This window comes from Euleptes europaea, chromosome 9, assembly GCF_029931775.1.
Source record: "Euleptes europaea isolate rEulEur1 chromosome 9, rEulEur1.hap1, whole genome shotgun sequence".
NCBI lineage: Eukaryota > Metazoa > Chordata > Lepidosauria > Squamata > Sphaerodactylidae > Euleptes > Euleptes europaea.
Window position 1 is genome coordinate 31490473 of NC_079320.1, and position 17449 is coordinate 31507921.

A 17449-nucleotide genomic window follows, 5' to 3' on the forward strand; every position below is an offset into this window, starting at 1 on the left:
CAGTCGCTCCTGGGCTTTTCAGATTGAGAAAACAGCATGGGAGGGTTTAACCCTTCCTTTCATGCTATGGTCACTATCAAAATAAGCCCCATTACCTGAAATCTGAACTTTAAAAAGTGGGGATTCCATCATCTCCTCTAGTTTGGCCCATAGACAGCCCTGTAAGAAGTCAGACCCCTCCTCCCATTAAGGGGTGCCATAGAGGGCCAAAGACTGGCATAAGAGCAAGACACTGCTCCCCACAAAATGGATTCCTCTCAGAGAGTTTTGGGATTCATCTTGTTTATCAAGCCAGAGCAGGAAGGCTGTTGACCGCTGAACTTTTCCCCTTGCCCTAAGGTTTGCCTAGCTGGACAATGGGGCCATCTAATCCCCATTGTGTCACCCTAAGGTGATTTAATCAGCACTCCAAGCAGACCTTTACTTACCCTATCTGCACCCATCCCATCAATCAATCAGTATTCAAGATAATACTCCAGGCATTTTCTGTGTCCTGATGACTCATCAAACCCCTCTTATCTTTTTGTTGGAACCGTGGGAAAGCAATCAGTTCTTTGTCTCTGGCTTTCCTGCCAGCTTTCCTCGTACCACCTTAGGACCCATTTTGGGGTATAAACATTGATCCTTTGGCCATTCATTGTGTGTGTTTTGGATCCATGCACGCACCCTCACTTGCATGTGGGCTCTTTCCTTAGCTAGTCGTTTTCCTCTGCAGCACTGTTTTCTCTGGATGTCCCTCCAAGACTGGTAACTATCACCCATCCCTGAAATCCTATCCAACTTCCTTTCCTCTTAGTCAGCTCTTGTATGTTTTGTGTGCATATGTTCATTGCTTAAAGTATATCACTTGTTTTACTATTTTTATTCTTTAATAAAACATTTTTTAATTATACAACCGCCTGCTCACTTGAGTTTTTACCCAGGACTATCCTGGAATACATAGGTTATCGATCCCAGTTACATCCCCCTTGCTCTCTGTCTCCAGCTTATTCCCCCTACTAAATTGGAGACTGCCTTCTTAGAGTAACAGGTCCACATATTGTAATCTAACCTGGAAATTAGTGTGGGCTGTGCTGCCAGTATGATATCATATGTATAACTGCTCATTGATTAGGATTCCATATTTTACCATCATAAACGAGACATCTTTAAAAGGTTTAGTAGGCAAATGAAAATGAACTTACAAGCTTGATCTTTCTGACATCTGAAAATACAAACCCTCTTGTTCTGAAATGGAAGTTTCAGATGCTTCCATTTTCAATCTAGTATATTTTAAAGCTTTCTCCAGCAAATACAAAAGTCAGAAGTGTATTCAACTTGTAAACATTGTATTGAGATAGTAAAAGTGATCAAAGTCCATAGCAACCTGCTATATCTGGCAACATGCAACAGGTATGTGTGCTTCTGTGGCTGGTCACAGGATCTGCTTCATTTTTTCCTACAGTTGTGTTTGAACAGCTGCTCATACTGGAACTGAGGTTGTGTATTTGAAAGCACATGGCCTCTTCCCTCAGAGAAGAAGACAAACAAAGCCAGAAAACTTCTTTATGAAAGGTTCCTCACAGATGTCTCTGCCCAGTGAAATATTTGGGGCCGGGGACAGAGTTCAGACATGCTTCCATCATTTAATAAATAAACACAGCACTGTTATCTGAAAGAGATAACCACCTTTGTGTGTGTGTGTGTGTAGTTCTTTCCTTCCTGGCCATCACCTTGTTGCCCAATTGGGGTGCTCATGTGGCATTTTTAAAAATGGGGAACACAAGAAAGGCTACCCCCTTGCCCTACCCCCTAATAAAGACCTTTGCTTTAAACCAAAAATGTCAACAACAAAAATGACCCATTTCCTATGTACAGTGTATAAAATTCAGCCAGGTAATCTTTGGTGTGGTCTCAATTCTTTGCACACCATAAATCTTTTGGAAACTAAATACTCTTCAAAGCAGTTCACTCAGCTGTTCATTCTTCATTTTCCAAAACATTAAATATTTCCAGGTTTTGATTTTGCCTTCGTTTCTCTCCCATCTTGCTGCTTTGTGGATCCTAAGCTAGCTAATTTCATGCCAGAACCAGATCATGAGGGGCAGGAATGCATTCTCACCTATTTCAGACAGACTCCATGGGGAGAGATGGAGCATCTGGTCTCTCTCTATCTCTGCCATTCTGGGTGGCTGTTTCCTTCTGTTTCTTTCGTCACTCGTGGGTGATGATAGAGTGCATGTCATATAAAGCCTCTGATCTCAGTTCTGTTGTAACCTAAGAAGTAGCTGAGGGTTAACTATCACCTCAATTGCCTGAAAGATGAATGTCACATGAGCAGAACTAACAAGATACAGGGAAAGTGACACTCAATGTGTCAGTTAACACTCAATGCTACATTGACTGCCAGTTCTAAGACAAAAACAAAACAAAAAATCCAAGTGCTCTTATTTTGTTTCTTGTGTGAGAAATTAAAAGTCCACCCCTCAGAAATTGTGATTTATCACACGTCTGTTTTCTCAAAGGTAGACTGAGAGCAGTTTTTATCACTGAACTAGTGACTTCTCATGGTGGAAGGAAGAGCTGAGTTTGGCTTTTATCAACAAAAGGCATGTCCCACCTACTCCAAGCCTAGTAGAACAGAAAACCCTCAATCAAGACAACAAAATGAATACAAAACTTAGTATTGTAACAATGTAATGCGTGTAGTTAGAGAGGTGATAGGGTCTTCCGCTTCCACATGCATCAAAGAGTGTGGCCTAAACTCAATGTTTGCAACATGTTTTAGGTCAATTTGGTTGTTCCTAAAAAACCACATTTCATGGATTTTACTCGTTTTTGGATTTCACACGAACCACTACGGCAGCTGCAGAACTTTTTCTAAAGCAAAACATCCAGCTAGATTACTAAGAACTTATAAGAATTTATGTGGACTACCAATTAGATGGGAATGAATGCTCACAGAATGATAAAAATTCCTCTTTCTTCTCCAGGTGACGACAGGCAGTCCACGTGTACAATGTATGTGTATGAGTACATGCATTCCCTTAGTCTTGTGGTGAAGAGAATTAGCGCTCATGGGATGGGTTTATAGCTTATGGCTTTAGCATGTGGATTCTCAGTTGAGCCTTGCTGACTAATCAAGTTCTTTGTGCCCCCTTGGCAGAACCAGCCCTCTGATAAGGCCAACTGAAGTGGTCACCTCAGGTGATGGATGTCGGAGGCAAAGAGCAATGTCTCCACTCTCCTGTCTTGTCTGCTGCTACCTCTTCCTCCAACTCACTCCATGCGCTGTGGCCAAACTCTCTCAAGAGTTATGTCTGATTTTTATGTTTCTGTGTTTCATGTGAAATAAGGGCGTGTTTATCTTAACGCCTTAGCAAACTGGTTCCCTTTGAGCAAACAGTGCATGTGTGTAATTACATATATAAAAGTTGGATCTAGCTAGCTTTTCTACTGGTGAAAAAAGGGAGGATCCCTTTGATAATCAAAAAGGCCATGTTGGAGATGATGGGACATGTATAGACAAAAGCCATATCCAGCGGAGCTGTAGCAAGGATCATAGACACACACAATACTATACTATAAACCTTCTCTTGGCCTTACAGTAGAATCTAAGAATAGAAATATGAAGTTTCATCTGGCTCCACAGCTTAGTACTGAGCAAAGCTGATTGGCCTCTTCTTGACAGAGTAATATGCGTGAGTGAGTGATAACTGCTAAATACAAGTGGCATGGTTCAATAAAGTCAGTTACTATAAGCCTTTTAAACTAGAAATCCCACATGTGGCTGTCAGCAAAACTGACAGCTGAAAGTTCATTTATGAATATTTCAAAGCAGACTTGACAGGACAATGAATCTCATATTACATCTATACAGAAGCAGCAGCTTGTAAAATAGCTCAGATCCACTTTACATTAGTGCACATTAGTGTGCTTTCGTTTGTGACACAGCAACTGCATTGATAAGATGCTCCACTGTGTACTCCAATGACCAGACAGTAATTTATAGTATACCTGCGTATAGATCCTGGGTAAGAAAACACAGAGCTAGATTGACAACAATTCCGACAGTGCATATTGCAAAAACCATTTCTTTCCAAGGAGATTGTTCCTACTTGAAGAAAAATAAGTATATTTCTTAGATGTGTAGTATACAAATAGGAGGATAAGGTGACACCTAAGGAGAGAAAAGGCTGAAGACCAAGGCAGACCATCATCTTGCCACTTCTTGTGGCCCTTCACTCTTCCACGAAAACTAGCTCTGGGTAGAGAGTCATCTTTTTCTACAAGTCAACTACACAATAGAACAGATGTTTATCCAATATGACATATGAATGGAATATTTCATTCAGTTGGCATCTGAATATTTGCTGTTCAAAAATACGTTTGCATTTATTTATGGATCCACACCTAGAAAAATACATTTGATGTCCTTTCCTTATCCCCTATCCAAAGTAAAGCAGAGCAGAACACAAGCCTTTAAAAGTAGGGTTTGTGTCTGTGTGTTTTTGCAGTCCCAAATCATTGCTTTGTGTAATGGCCAACATAAAAAGGAGAGAGGCTCCATACGAGTGAGCTGCAGAGTACAATACTGCATGTTTTGAGGTTGGTGGAGGATGCTGACATTGCTGGCCTGCTCCTGTGTAAGCCGCTAAAGGCTTTTGCTTCTCGTACGTATAATCGAACCCACCCAACCCTTTCTTATTCGCTATATAGTGGTGGAAATCATGTGATAGAATATACTGAAATGAAGTGATTTTATACATTGGCTAATCTATTTTCTTACTGTACTCCTCTTCCTTCCTTCTGTTTGTTTGTTTGTTTTGCTTAAGTTCCTTATTGGCTTCTACATTTTCCTGAAAAGTTTAAATAGAAAAACTGGAAGGGAAAAATACAAAATTTAGGTCTCAAAAGGCAGTGGAAACTGGCTTCTTGTGTTTCCAAGAGCATCCTCTTGATAAATGAACTTGATAAATGAGCTTAATTTTTAAAACCAAATGTTACTCCAATTCAAAGATGCAGAATACACAAGGAGTTACAGGTACAGATTGATAAACAAGTACAGAATGATAAACACCACCAATCAACAATGACTAAAATACAATGAAATCAAAGATTCAAAATAATTTTTTCAGACATAAGGAAAAATGTTTTATTTCTAGCTAAGTGTAAGTTAAAATGCAAAATGCATGCACTAGGTGTTATGGCCACGCTAAACACATTGCTTGCATATCTATCTGTTTAGAAACGCATCTGCATTCTGCCACATTGTGTACAAAGTGATGTGTCAGAGAGTTTTAGATTGGTAGGGTTCATAGGTGAAGGAAGCTGAACCTTCTCTGTGCCTATGGCTTACTTCCTTCTTTCTCTCAGCCAGTCCTACTACAGGTACACAATACATTATTATTTGTACATTGTGTACAAAGTGATGTGTCAGAGAGTTTTAGATTGGTAGGGTTCATAGGTGAAGGAAGCTGAACCTTCTCTGTGCCTATGGCTTACTTCCTTCTTTCTCTCAGCCAGTCCTACTACAGGTACACAATACATTATTAAAATGTGTAATTTACAGCCGAAGGATGTAATGATGGGCACAGTCATGAACACATGAAGCTGCCTTATACTGAATCATACCCTTGGTCCATCAAAATCAGTATTGTCTACTCAGACCAGCAGCGGCTCTCCAGAGTCTCAGGCAGAGGTCTTTCACATCACCTACTTGCCTAGTCCCTTTAACTGGAGATGCCGGGGATTGAACCTGGGACCTTCTGCATGCCAAGCAGATGCTCTACTACAGAGCCATGGCCCGTCCCCTCATAGGCAGCTTTAAAAGGGGATTAGAAAGACTCATGGAGGATAGGTCTATCAGTGGCTACAAGTCATGGTGACTGAAGAAAAGCTCCATATCCTAATGCAATAAACCTCTGAATACCTGTGCCAGGAGGAAACATCAGGGAAAGGCCTTGATCCCTATGGCCTGTTGTTAACCCTCCAGAATAACTGGTTGGACACTGTGTGAGACAGGATGCTGGAATTGATGGACCACTGCTCTGATCTGGCAGGGCTCTTATGTTCTTATGGAACTCAACTGTTCTTTGAAACTCAGCTGATGAGAAAAGTACCTGAGTGTACACATTTGGGGGATAAACCATGGGAAGTTTAGCACCTTTCACCCATTGATCTACATATCAGATTTGGGCATAGAAGTTCTTGAAAAGTGTTCCAGGTGTAAAGCCATTCAGGGATAATAATGGGCAGAGTCCGAGAGCAACGTAGAAGGGTAAATGACAGTGTCAGATGAGAAAGAATGTAGAGCTAGAAGAAAAAGAGTGAGGAGACCTGAAAGTGAGGAAATTTGGTTTGGATCAAACAGAGAAAGAAAACTCAGTGCAGAGGATTTATATAGGTAGCACAAAGGGCAACCCTATACCTCAGTCTTCTACAGACCAGGTGTGAGCTATTATAAGGCAACACCAAAGAAGAATAGATGGCTACAGCAGATGAAATCAACGTTTAACCACGAGAGACTGAAATACTGGTATCAGGGTTAGAGAAGAAAAAACGAATTGGGATAATGCAGTAGAAGGAGAACACGATGCTTGATCAGTGTGGGCCTCTTATTTTTCATCATTAAGCTAAATTATAGGAGAGTTCTAAAATATATTACGTGCTTTCTTCATTATTTAGCCATAAACACAATTATTGTAATTACTATAATTTTTCAGTTATAGTAATTAAACTGCAAGAAACCATCTCTGTAAGAAATTATTCTGCATACTATAAAAACAGTTGAGAACAGCCTGTCAGACTAGTGATGTACTTATACATTTCTTACTTACAAGAACCGTTTCCCTCTTATGTCCTGGCCAATCACTAAAGCAGGCCTTGATGTTTTTGACAGGGTCAAAAAAAGTGAACTTGGAGCTGGGTTTCAGTTAAGCAGGTTGTGTAAGAGGTTTTGCCATCTGAACAGGAATTGCTTGTCTCTAGAACATCCATCTACATTCAAGGGTTCTTAAAATGACATTTTATCCTTCCAAGCTGACACTTTCCAGTCTTATTCACTTCTTCTCAATCATTCCTTGGCTCATGTTGTTCAAGTAAAAGAATCAAGACTTCCCATCAATAAGTAAGGAAATAAAAATGCATTAGTGACGGATGCTCATTGCATAACCCTAATTATAAATGACACAGCACCATAAGGGGTAAAACTTCACCCTAGCAACTTATATTACATGTTTTTTTGCCTTGATCAGCTGTTGGATACCATTCTGAGATTTGTGTTTCTTACTGCTTCATCATTTATAAATATTGCATTAACATAGCATTTCAACATCAATTGCTCACAGCTTTTGCTTTTGCTTTGGCTTACACATTGCAACAAAATGAATATTAGTATTACACAATACCAGTAGTCTGTATAAACCCTGTTTTAGATTGGTGTTCGGGGGGGGGGGGAAACTATTCTAGTATTTCAATGTTAATTCTGAGTTTAGTTAAAACTTTCATGAAGGAGAATAAAATTTGTATGCTGAATAGCAGGACGGTAGCTATTTCAGTGGGCTATAACGATCTAGCAGCTATTAATATTTTAAAGTGTCAGAAAGAATTGCACAATTCTCACACAGATGTACCAAATTTGGCTCTCATGTGCTGAAGCTACATGGGCTTTTATGGAAAGCATGTGAACTAGGGGCTGAATTACAGACAACCAAAACTCCAGAGTATTCTCAATTTGTAGGATTTTACCTTGAGATTATCTGGAATTTAAAGACTTCAGGTTGGATCCTATGACTCCTCTCCATTAGGATGAATCCTATGACACTCTTCTGCTAAGTCTTCTTTCCAGGGAGAAAGACGTCCTCTAACAGAAAATGACTTTTTCTGATGGAGAAAGGCTTCTTCTGATGGAGAAGTCTTCATGTGATGGAGAAAAATCTTTCTTTATCAAAGAAAGCAAGCCTTTCTCTTTTGAAGAAGGGTGGGCAGTGCAATCCAGAGGGAGGGGTAGATGCACCGCAGCCAGGGACAACACAGTCACGGCGCAGCTGAGCCACCTCCTAAGCGGCTTGCCACGCCGCTCCCCCAACCCCCATGGAACCGCTGTATGCAGCTCCATGGGCTGCACCTACGTTTTTGCCTGCTTAAGTTAGCACCGGTAAAAGTGGGTGTTCCCAAGCCGAAAGTGGGTGTTCCTGGTGCCAGCCCCAGCCCCTGTGCTGGAGGTGCGCTGGCATGTGCTGCAGCTGTGCTGGCACTCATGTGTGGGGGTGCTGCATCGCTCCCTGGCACCGGCATAAGTGCTTCGGTGCTGGCGTAAATGCCCCTTATGCCAGCGCAAGTTGCATTTATGCCGGCGTCATTCTGCCTTCCCACTACCCCACCCCTGTGGATTGCACTGGTAGTGGGAGTCATAGGATTCAACCCAAAGTAATTTTACAGAATCATTTTATTTGGGAAAATGCCATAGACAAATATATTCTCACATAGTGAAATGGCCATTTAATCACATGATGGAAACCTGACTTGCAACAACAAAGTTACAGTGAGCAACTGGCAATGAATTTTGGTGACATTTACCCATCTAAAATGATGTTAAGATTTCACTCTTATTTTAATTATATTGTTTCAAACCTTGTTTAACTTAGGAGACATTTTTATGGTATGAACATAATAGGAGGCAATATAAAAAAGCGATTATGTGAATACATTAGACTTTTTGTGTATGTCTTGGTTCACTAATCAGTTGAGAAGTCTGGCATTTATATGCTTCTAAAGGGAATGTTAGACACTTTCTCAAGTCAGCCCCAAATTAACTGTCAGTTTCTCCGTGGACATTTTCCATGTGCACCTTGAGGTAGTCATTTCTTGTAAACTTTTTGTGGCACAGCTGGCACTCTGCCATCGGGCGATTGGGATTGTGAGTCAGTTTGTGCCGGATCAGCATTTTCTTTAGGCTGAACGACAAGTCACAGACCTACAGCATAAACACAGAGACAAAAACAAAGCATTTAAATCCCCTGAAGAAACCGCAAATAAGTCAGATGCAATCAACCACAACAAAAAATGGGCACCTAACTTGATATGCAGAACCTCAGACGGGCAATCCTCTGCACCACTTCGTAAACTAGGAAGTGTTGGTGGCCCCCTAAATCTTCCCAGCACCCCAGTCTTATGAGGCTGCTTTAACAAATAATGGTTTGTACAACTGAGAGGGCATCTGTTGTCTGGGAAGCCAGTAGAGCTCAACAGGATCAGTAAGCAACATTTTACTATCTTGCTCATTCTCTCACATGACTAGGGTCACCAATTACAGGCTGGGAAATACCTGGAGATTTTGGGGGGTAGAGCCTTTGGAGGATGGAGTTTGGGAGGGAAGGGACCTCAGCAGGGTATAATGCCATAGAGTCCACCCTCTAAAGCAGCCATTTTCTCCAGGGGATCTGAACTCTGTAATCTGGAGATCAGTTGTAATTCTAGGAGATCTCCAGGACCCACCTTGAGGTTGGCAACCATACACATGGCTATCAGCCTCAGTTTCCAGTTTTTAAAATGGAAATAGCAATAATCCATCTAAGTCTACCCAGTGGAAAATGGACACTAACCTTTCGAGTCCCAATCAAATACTGATTTGTTGGATCGCACTGACTTGGGACTGGAGCCCTAACCACTGGGACTGCAAGCTAAGGGAGGCTGTACCAGCATATGCTCTTCAAAGTCAGACAAACTAGGTTTTTTTCCTGGCTTTCTAAAACATACTTCAATGAAATGTCCATGACGTAAAGTGTGGATCATAATACAAAGGTTGTGGGAGGGGGTGTTTAGGACAATGACAGTAAGCAGGAGGGACTTGTATTCCTCTTCTCCATGTTTATCGACAATATCTAAAGTGAACCTTTCAAGTCTGTCTCTCCCTGCCCCCTTCAGCAAGATGTTCACGCTGCCTCTGTACTGAGAATGTGCACTTCTCACTTGCAAATATGTAAGTTCCACTTTTGGTGTTACACAGAGGCACAGAGAACGGAAACAATTGCCCTTAGGGATGCCAACTTCTGAGTGGCCCCTGTAGCTGAACTCTGAATGGAATTTGGATCTGCAGCAATGAGCAGTTGCCTAACACCATGTCAACAAAAGCATCACTTCTGTTGAAGTTTAATGGGGAGGGGCAGTGGCTTTACATCACTGACATTTCATTCCCTTGGCATGAAGAAGGTCCCAGGTTCAATCCCCTGCATACCCAGCTAAAAGCATCAGGCAAGAGGGGATGTGAAAGACCTCTGCCTGAGAACACAGAAAACTGCTGCCCTCCAGATAAGACAATACTGACCATGATGGACCAATGGTCTGACTCAGTATAAGGCAGCTTTGTGTGTATTTTGTGTGGTACTTTCTGTTTTTAATGCACCCTGTTTTCTACACATTCAAAGTCACTCGAGATATTCTGGAGTGTGGGTTTAAAGCCAACAACATGTAACTGCTTGTACTCATAAAAGTACAAAACAGATAGAAGCAGCCCTGTCAGGTCACTACATTTAAGGACCGTGCTGCAAAATTATCTTGTGTTATTCCTTCCATTCTGCAAGACAAAACAATACCAATGTATACTGGATGGTAAAATAAATGACACATTCTGACTGCTGGGTTGCTATATGTAAGCCCAATGATTAATGACATGCTTTTTATAGAACTCTGAAAACACAGGAACACCAGCATCTCCCTGTCAATGAATAAGAGGCTGGATCAGCATCACTTATGCATGTATATTTTAAGAAGTGACTCTTTTAACACTGAACAAAGGAGCATTTTTAATAAAAGGATTTTCTCTCTCTCCCTGCAACTACCCCCCTCTTATTTTCAATTAAGGATATTCTCCAATTAGACTGTTTTAGTGGATCACCTAATGTGTTTGACTATTAGGCCTTAATGCATCTATGATTCTGTTTAACCAAGCAGAACGGCTAAGGATAATGACAGTGGGATCAGCTGATCATCACCCATTTGCAAGGAAAAGGCTGCCTATGCAGCGCCCTCACTACACCCATTCAGTTGTGCCAAGTATCATGTGATCAGCATTGCATTTTCAAAATAACCAGAAGACAATCTCCAAATAGCTTAGAGGCGGGGAAGGGAAAGCACGAAGCCATATCCTGTATCTCTTAATGGTTGCTTATGTTTCCAGGGAACTGGAAAAGAGACAAGGGGTTACAACAGCTCCATACTGTAGCAGCTCTTGCCCACAGTCCTGTGTTAATGACTGCAAGCTATGTTGGTGTAGCCAAGATATTTGAGAGTAACCTTGAATTCGGTAGTTCCTTTTGAAACCAGCTAGATTTGTGGCTCCTAGCATTTAAACCACTGCCATTCCTTCAGTCAGGTTGCCAGGTCTCTCTTCGCCACCGGCGGGAGGTTTTTGGGGCGGAGCCTGAGGAGGGCAGTCATTTCCTCCAGGGGAACTGATCTCTATCAGCTGGAGATCAGTTGTAATAGCAGGAGATCTCCAGCTAGTGCCTGGATGTTGGCAACCCTATCCCCCAAGGATGTAACATCTAATTGAATACTCCCCCAATGCATTCATTTACATGTTGCCTTTCCCACCTGCTATGGTGGCTTGCAGAAGAATCTGATCTTTAGGTAACACGTCAGAAATACCACTTTCTTACATGAACACCTGAAACTGCCTTATGTTGAGCTACAGCACTGATATATCAAGGTCAGTATTGTCTCTTCTGGAGGGCAGTCTTTCACATCACCTCTTATTTATTTATTTACTTTATTTATATCCCACCTTCTCCCCAATGGGGACCCCAAAGCAGTGCACATCGTTCTCCTGTACTCCATTGTATAACAACCTCATAACAACCCTATGAAGTAAGTTAGGCTGAGAGTGTGTGACTGGCTCAAGATCACCCAGCTCTTGTCTGATCCTTTTTAGAATATTCTCATGCCGTCTTTCCAACCAATCAGGATTCACAAGGCGGCAAACATTTTAAAAAACCCATTAAAACATTAAAACAATTAAAATGCAGTTAGAAATATAAATTCAATTAAAATATAAAATACAATTAAAACACATAAATAGCACTAGAAAGAGGGCCAATAACCATTATTGGGGATATGCCAGGCGAAACAACAAAGTTTTAACCATAGAGACAGATGGATTAATCTCCCTGGCGAGGGACTTCCAAAGTTTTGGTGCCACAACAGAGAAAGCCCTTTCTTGGGCAGCCACCTATCTAGCCTCAGATGGTGGGGACAACTGAAGTAGGCTTCCAAGGATAACCAGAAAGAGCGAGTAGGTTCATATGGGAGAAGGCAGTCCTTAAGATATGTTGGTCACAGACCTTACAAGGCTCTGAAGGTCAATACCAGCACCTTCAATTGAGACCGAAAGCAAATTGGAAGTCGGTGTTGGTAGAACAAGATTGGAGTGATATGGTCTCTACGACCACTCAGTCAACACTCTGGCTGCTGCATTCTGAACCAACTGTAGCTTCCAGACAGTCTTCAAGGGCTGCCCCACATAGAGTGCATTGCAGTAATCCAATCTAAACGTTACCAGGGCAGGCCCAACAGTGACAAGAGCTTTTCTGTACAGGAAGTGCTACAGCTGGCTCACCAGGTGAAGCTGCCCTGGCCACTGCTGCCACCTGCTTATCCAACAGCAGGCCCAGGTCTTGGAGCACCCCAAGCTATGAACCTGCTCCTTTAAGGGAAGTGCAATCCCATACATAATTCATTACCTAGGTCAGACCTTTCTCCCTTACCAGAAGCCCCTCCACTCAGTCACGATTAAGTTTCAGCTTATTAGCCCTCATCCATTCCAATACTGCCTCCAGGCACCTGTTCAGTTTCCAAAGCCTCCCTGGGATCTGCTGGTAGTGTGAGATACAGCTGAATGTCACCTGCTTATCGGTGGCAACTCAGCCCAAATCTCCGGATGACATCTTCCAGTGGCTAGGACTTTTTTTGTATGAAAACAGGTCCTCTACCATTAAGCCATGGCCCCTCCCCTGCCTCCCCTCCACACCTCCTCAGGGAGGGCATTACCTAACACTGGAGCTGCCACCGAAAAAGAGCACGCCTGTGCTGGTCACTGAATGGACAATTCAGAGGGAGGACTCAACCAGGTGGGGGCCCTGGGGAATATGAGGTAATGAACAGGCTCGTAACCAGCAAAAAGTAGCATATAAAACTGCATTCCAGACAAGGCAGTGTTATTTACATAGGCATATTTACAATATATGTATATGAAACACAGACCTTGGGTGAATAAAAATCAGGGATTTTATTCTCAGAGTGGGTTGAGCAGTATAAAAGCTACTATCCTTTGTTTGCTTCTGAAGCCACTGCAAAATCCTGACCTTCCATTTCTCCCCCAAAGTTCAGAATACCTCCCAAGATTTATAGATTGCTCTGGGTGGGGGGGACATATGGCCCCCATTAAGAATAACTGGGCAAGGTTTTACAGCTACAAGGAGATAAATGATCCAGTGCAATAAGAACGCTTTGAGTGGAGCAAAACTGGGGATTCATTTATAATGTTTAATGTGTCTTTATGTGTCTTTATGATCTCTGTGTTACTTGCATGCTCAACACAGTCAGAAGCAACCATGCAGATGACAGGAAAAGTGCTGATTAAAGAGCACATCTACCGTCACTAACGCACGCTCCAACAGAAATAACAAACTTGCTTTTATGAAAATTGAGACCGTAACGGATTTGGATGGTCACGTGTTACACAGTAAGTACTACAGACAGCCATATTTGCATAAACAGTTACATCACAGATGCATAATTTATCTTACTGGAAATAAATTGTAGGAATATTATCCTAAACAGATGGGCTATGTTAAATTCCGCTATCCATAAGTATTTCCTAATGAGTTTCAATCATACAGCGGTAACAATTTAACAACGGCACATTATCTTTGCAAAATGAGAAGAATAAACTGCTTACAGACACACACTTAAAACCTATATGCTTCTAAGCAGTAAATTCTTCTTGATATGTTATACCTGTAACAGTTCAAAAGACTACGTATAAATCAAGAACTTTAGCAAGCTGAAGCCACAAAAGCAAATCACAGGTCAGTCAGGCAATATTTTCTATAGGAATTTATATAGGATTTTTTTTAATTGACTTTTAAAGGTGGGATTTACCCCGCACAATGTACAATATTATAATACTCATTATTAGGGTCTCACATTTTAAATGCCCTTTAAGTGCAACAATGACAAAGAGGCAACGAAAGGGATGTGTTTGCTAGATTCCAAACAAGAAAAGCTTCTTATGCCTTTATTACCACCAACACGGGAGAATTTTGTCAGGTGCAGCTTCTCCAACAACAGTGCAATTTGAATTTGGAAAAAGGGAGAAAAAGAAGAAAAGAAGCTAAGAAGAAACCAAACGCACAGAGGTTATAGTTAGACTTCAATACACTGTAGTAAAATATTCACTGAATTCAGATGAGGAGGGAAGCAATGAAGAGATGCTTAGGCTTTTAATTCACAAGGCAAGGAATATTTACACTTAAAAGGATTTTTCTTCCTGAAATGCAAGTGTCTCAGTTCCTTCTGTTACTGCAGAATCCTCCTGAGGCACATAAAAGTGTTTTAATATGTTAAGAGATACTTGATCTTGTTTAAATTTTTGACACTGAAGTCATTTCTCAATGCTAATTGACGAATTAATATTAACAATGGAAATCCTGTTCCTAGAAACATTAAGGACGCTACCAGTTTTGTCTGCCTTCTCTAGAATTTTACCAGTTACCCAAGTTCAGTGGGCCCTTTAGTTTCCCTTAAGATCAGGAAAAACAGAAATAGAATTAAAATACTGTATACACTTTGTGAGAAGGGATACAACTACCTGCCTTAATTGGAAGGTTGACTGATTAAAAAGGAAAATTCGGACTTACTGTGAACTCTAATTCTTGCTACTTCCAGTTGACAGACACCCCACTAGCTTCTAATGCCTGTGACTCTCAGTGCAGGCAATCCTAGAAGAAGCTATTCCAAGTTCCCTGAAATCTGTACCCTTTTCTCTGGACTAATAACTGGGTGAGATGACTGCCCCACTCCGGAACCAGAGACAAGTGAAACTCACAAAAGTACTAATTTTCTTTTCTCCAGTGTTCCAGGGTGGGGCAGTCTTTGAGTGATTGAACGTAGAAAAGTGGCTCAGCCTCTAAAGTGGGTAAACATATAAGCCTTATTCTGTAACTATCACAATGATCGTTTTGCTTCTGCCAATGCTGCCTTGAAAAAATCTTGCAAAGGAAAAAAAAATTAATTATAGCTGTGTGTCTAATGAAGGAGTAGGCTGAATTCCATGTGACTTCCTTGCAAGCTACAGAGAAGAAATTCCTATAGCTGTAGCTAGTTCCTTCAAGGAAAGCTGTGACTTGATACTACTTGAGAAGGCAACGTAAGCCACCTCCCAATGGTAGACATTGAGACCCTAGTGGCCAAGGAAGAGATTGTAAAAGACAGAGGATTCAGACTTCCTTATCCTAGAAGCTTTTTAAAAAAGGTAAAGGTCCCCTGTGCAAGCACCGGGTCATTCCTGGCCCGTGGGGTGACATCGCATCCCGATGTTTCCAAGGCAGACTTTGTTTGTGGGGTGATTTGCCAGTGCCTTCCCCAGTCATCTTCCCTTTACCCCCAGCAAGGTGGGTACTCTAGAAGCTTAATGCCCTTTTAATATCTAAATTATACTACAATTGCCAGATCAATCCTTAGAATCCCCTGTCCTTCTGAAAAAATACATCGTTGGTTGTTGTTTTTTAACTGACAATGTGTTCAGCACAGAAATCCTTCTAGCTGACGTAATACTATTAGGAAACCTATCAAAAGTTAATTCTCTGAGGGGATACATTGGCACAGGCACAAAGCGAAGTGAAGTAAGAGTTCTCATACCAGCTTGTTAGTATCTCAGGTTGGAAATCTATGCACTGTAGGGGAATTTAGTAGACAGCCCTTTGAGAAATGACTGATATGTGGATGGCAAGAAAATAGTTTTCTGCTCTGCTGAAATCACTGCGACTTGGCATTTTAGAGCACTAAGACCTTTGACAAAGTGCTGTTTCAGGAACATGAGGAACCTCGCAATTTAAATCTTCCTTGGATCTACTGGTAGAGGACTTTCTGGATGACAACATGTCTGAAATGACCTCTGCTGAGTAGCCTAATGTCCACAGCAGCTCTCCTTGATGTGTAAGTTTGGCTACTAACATTAGCAAAGATTGCTACAAAGAAATGGCACACACATGGCAAGAAAACTGAAAGTTAAAGGCTTGTAATCCTAATCACTTTTTCAGGGCAATTTACTTCTGCGTATACATGTAGAAGTGTCAGGCACAATGCAAATTACTGACAACAGTTAAATTAAGGAATTTGATCTATAACTGGGAGGGTTGATTGCATGTTAAATGGGCCGTTACTAATTATTTAATGAAACAATACTGTTGTTTCTGATGCTGACATTTTGTATTAAAATACGCTTATTCGTATCATTTTAATGTGTTAAATGCTTATAAAAATGTTGGGGATGATCCACCCCACTACACATGTGTATGCAGACTCATCAGAATCCTGTTTTCTATACCCACATACCCCATGCATACAGGCAAAACAATGGACCCTTAATAGAACTGGTAAGTCTGTGTGCTCTTCATAATACTGTTGGGTTCGCCTCCTCTGCACAATGCAATGTATTTATGCTCTAAAGCATGAGTAATTTGTATCATGCAAAGTGATACAAGACTCCTGTTCCCTATAATGGTCCGTTGAGCTGCTTGCATGCCAAGAAGCTGTGAAGGTGGGGAACAGGGATATATTGTAATTGCAGGGATCCTTCATGCCCAGATGCTGTACTCACAGAGGGTTTGGACCATGCCCTTTATTTCATTAGTACTCACAAAAGGAAGGTCGCTGTTATTCCCCTTTAAAAGTTGAGGAATTAAGGCTGATATACAGTCACAAAGCCACTTACAGTGCATTCCTAAGGAGAGTTACTCCAGTCTAAGGCCATTCATTTCAATGGGCTTAGACTGGAGTAACTCTCCTTAGGAATGCACTGTTAGGCCTAAGAATATTTTCCTGGAAGTGAGCCTCATTGAACAGCTTACTTCTGAGTAGATCTGCATAGGATTGCTTCCTAAGTGAGTCCACTGGCAAAGCAGGTATTTAATTCCTTTTCAGCTAGGTCCACATACACTATTCTACTCACTTTATTTTCAAAATAAAATTCTGTAAACATAACTAAAGTTTGAAATTGATTCATATCATGACACATGGAGACCAATAATTATTTCATGTGGCTAGCCTACATTTTTTTAACTTTAAATAAGTTTTATATTTTAAAAAATTAAAACGTGAAGCTATACATAAACAAACAGAATATCGACTGATTTATGTCAACTTCAGATCAGCCTGTCATGTAATCTATTTTGTATTCTTCATAAGATTC

At 41.1% G+C, this 17449-nt stretch overlaps 1 protein-coding gene across 2 annotated transcripts in view; it reads right to left on the reverse strand.

Moving 5' to 3' along the window:
• Nucleotides 1–8719: 8719 nt before the first annotated feature.
• The window catches only part of PRDM5 (PR/SET domain 5), a 100879-nt gene continuing 92149 nt past the window's right edge, over nucleotides 8720–17449 (reverse strand). For both annotated transcript variants that reach the window (XM_056855470.1, XM_056855469.1), the window contains exon 16: nucleotides 8720–8956. In XM_056855470.1, the coding sequence (XP_056711448.1) occupies nucleotides 8792–8956 (165 nt within the window). In that variant the 3' untranslated portion in view covers nucleotides 8720–8791. The remainder of the gene's footprint in view (nucleotides 8957–17449) is intronic.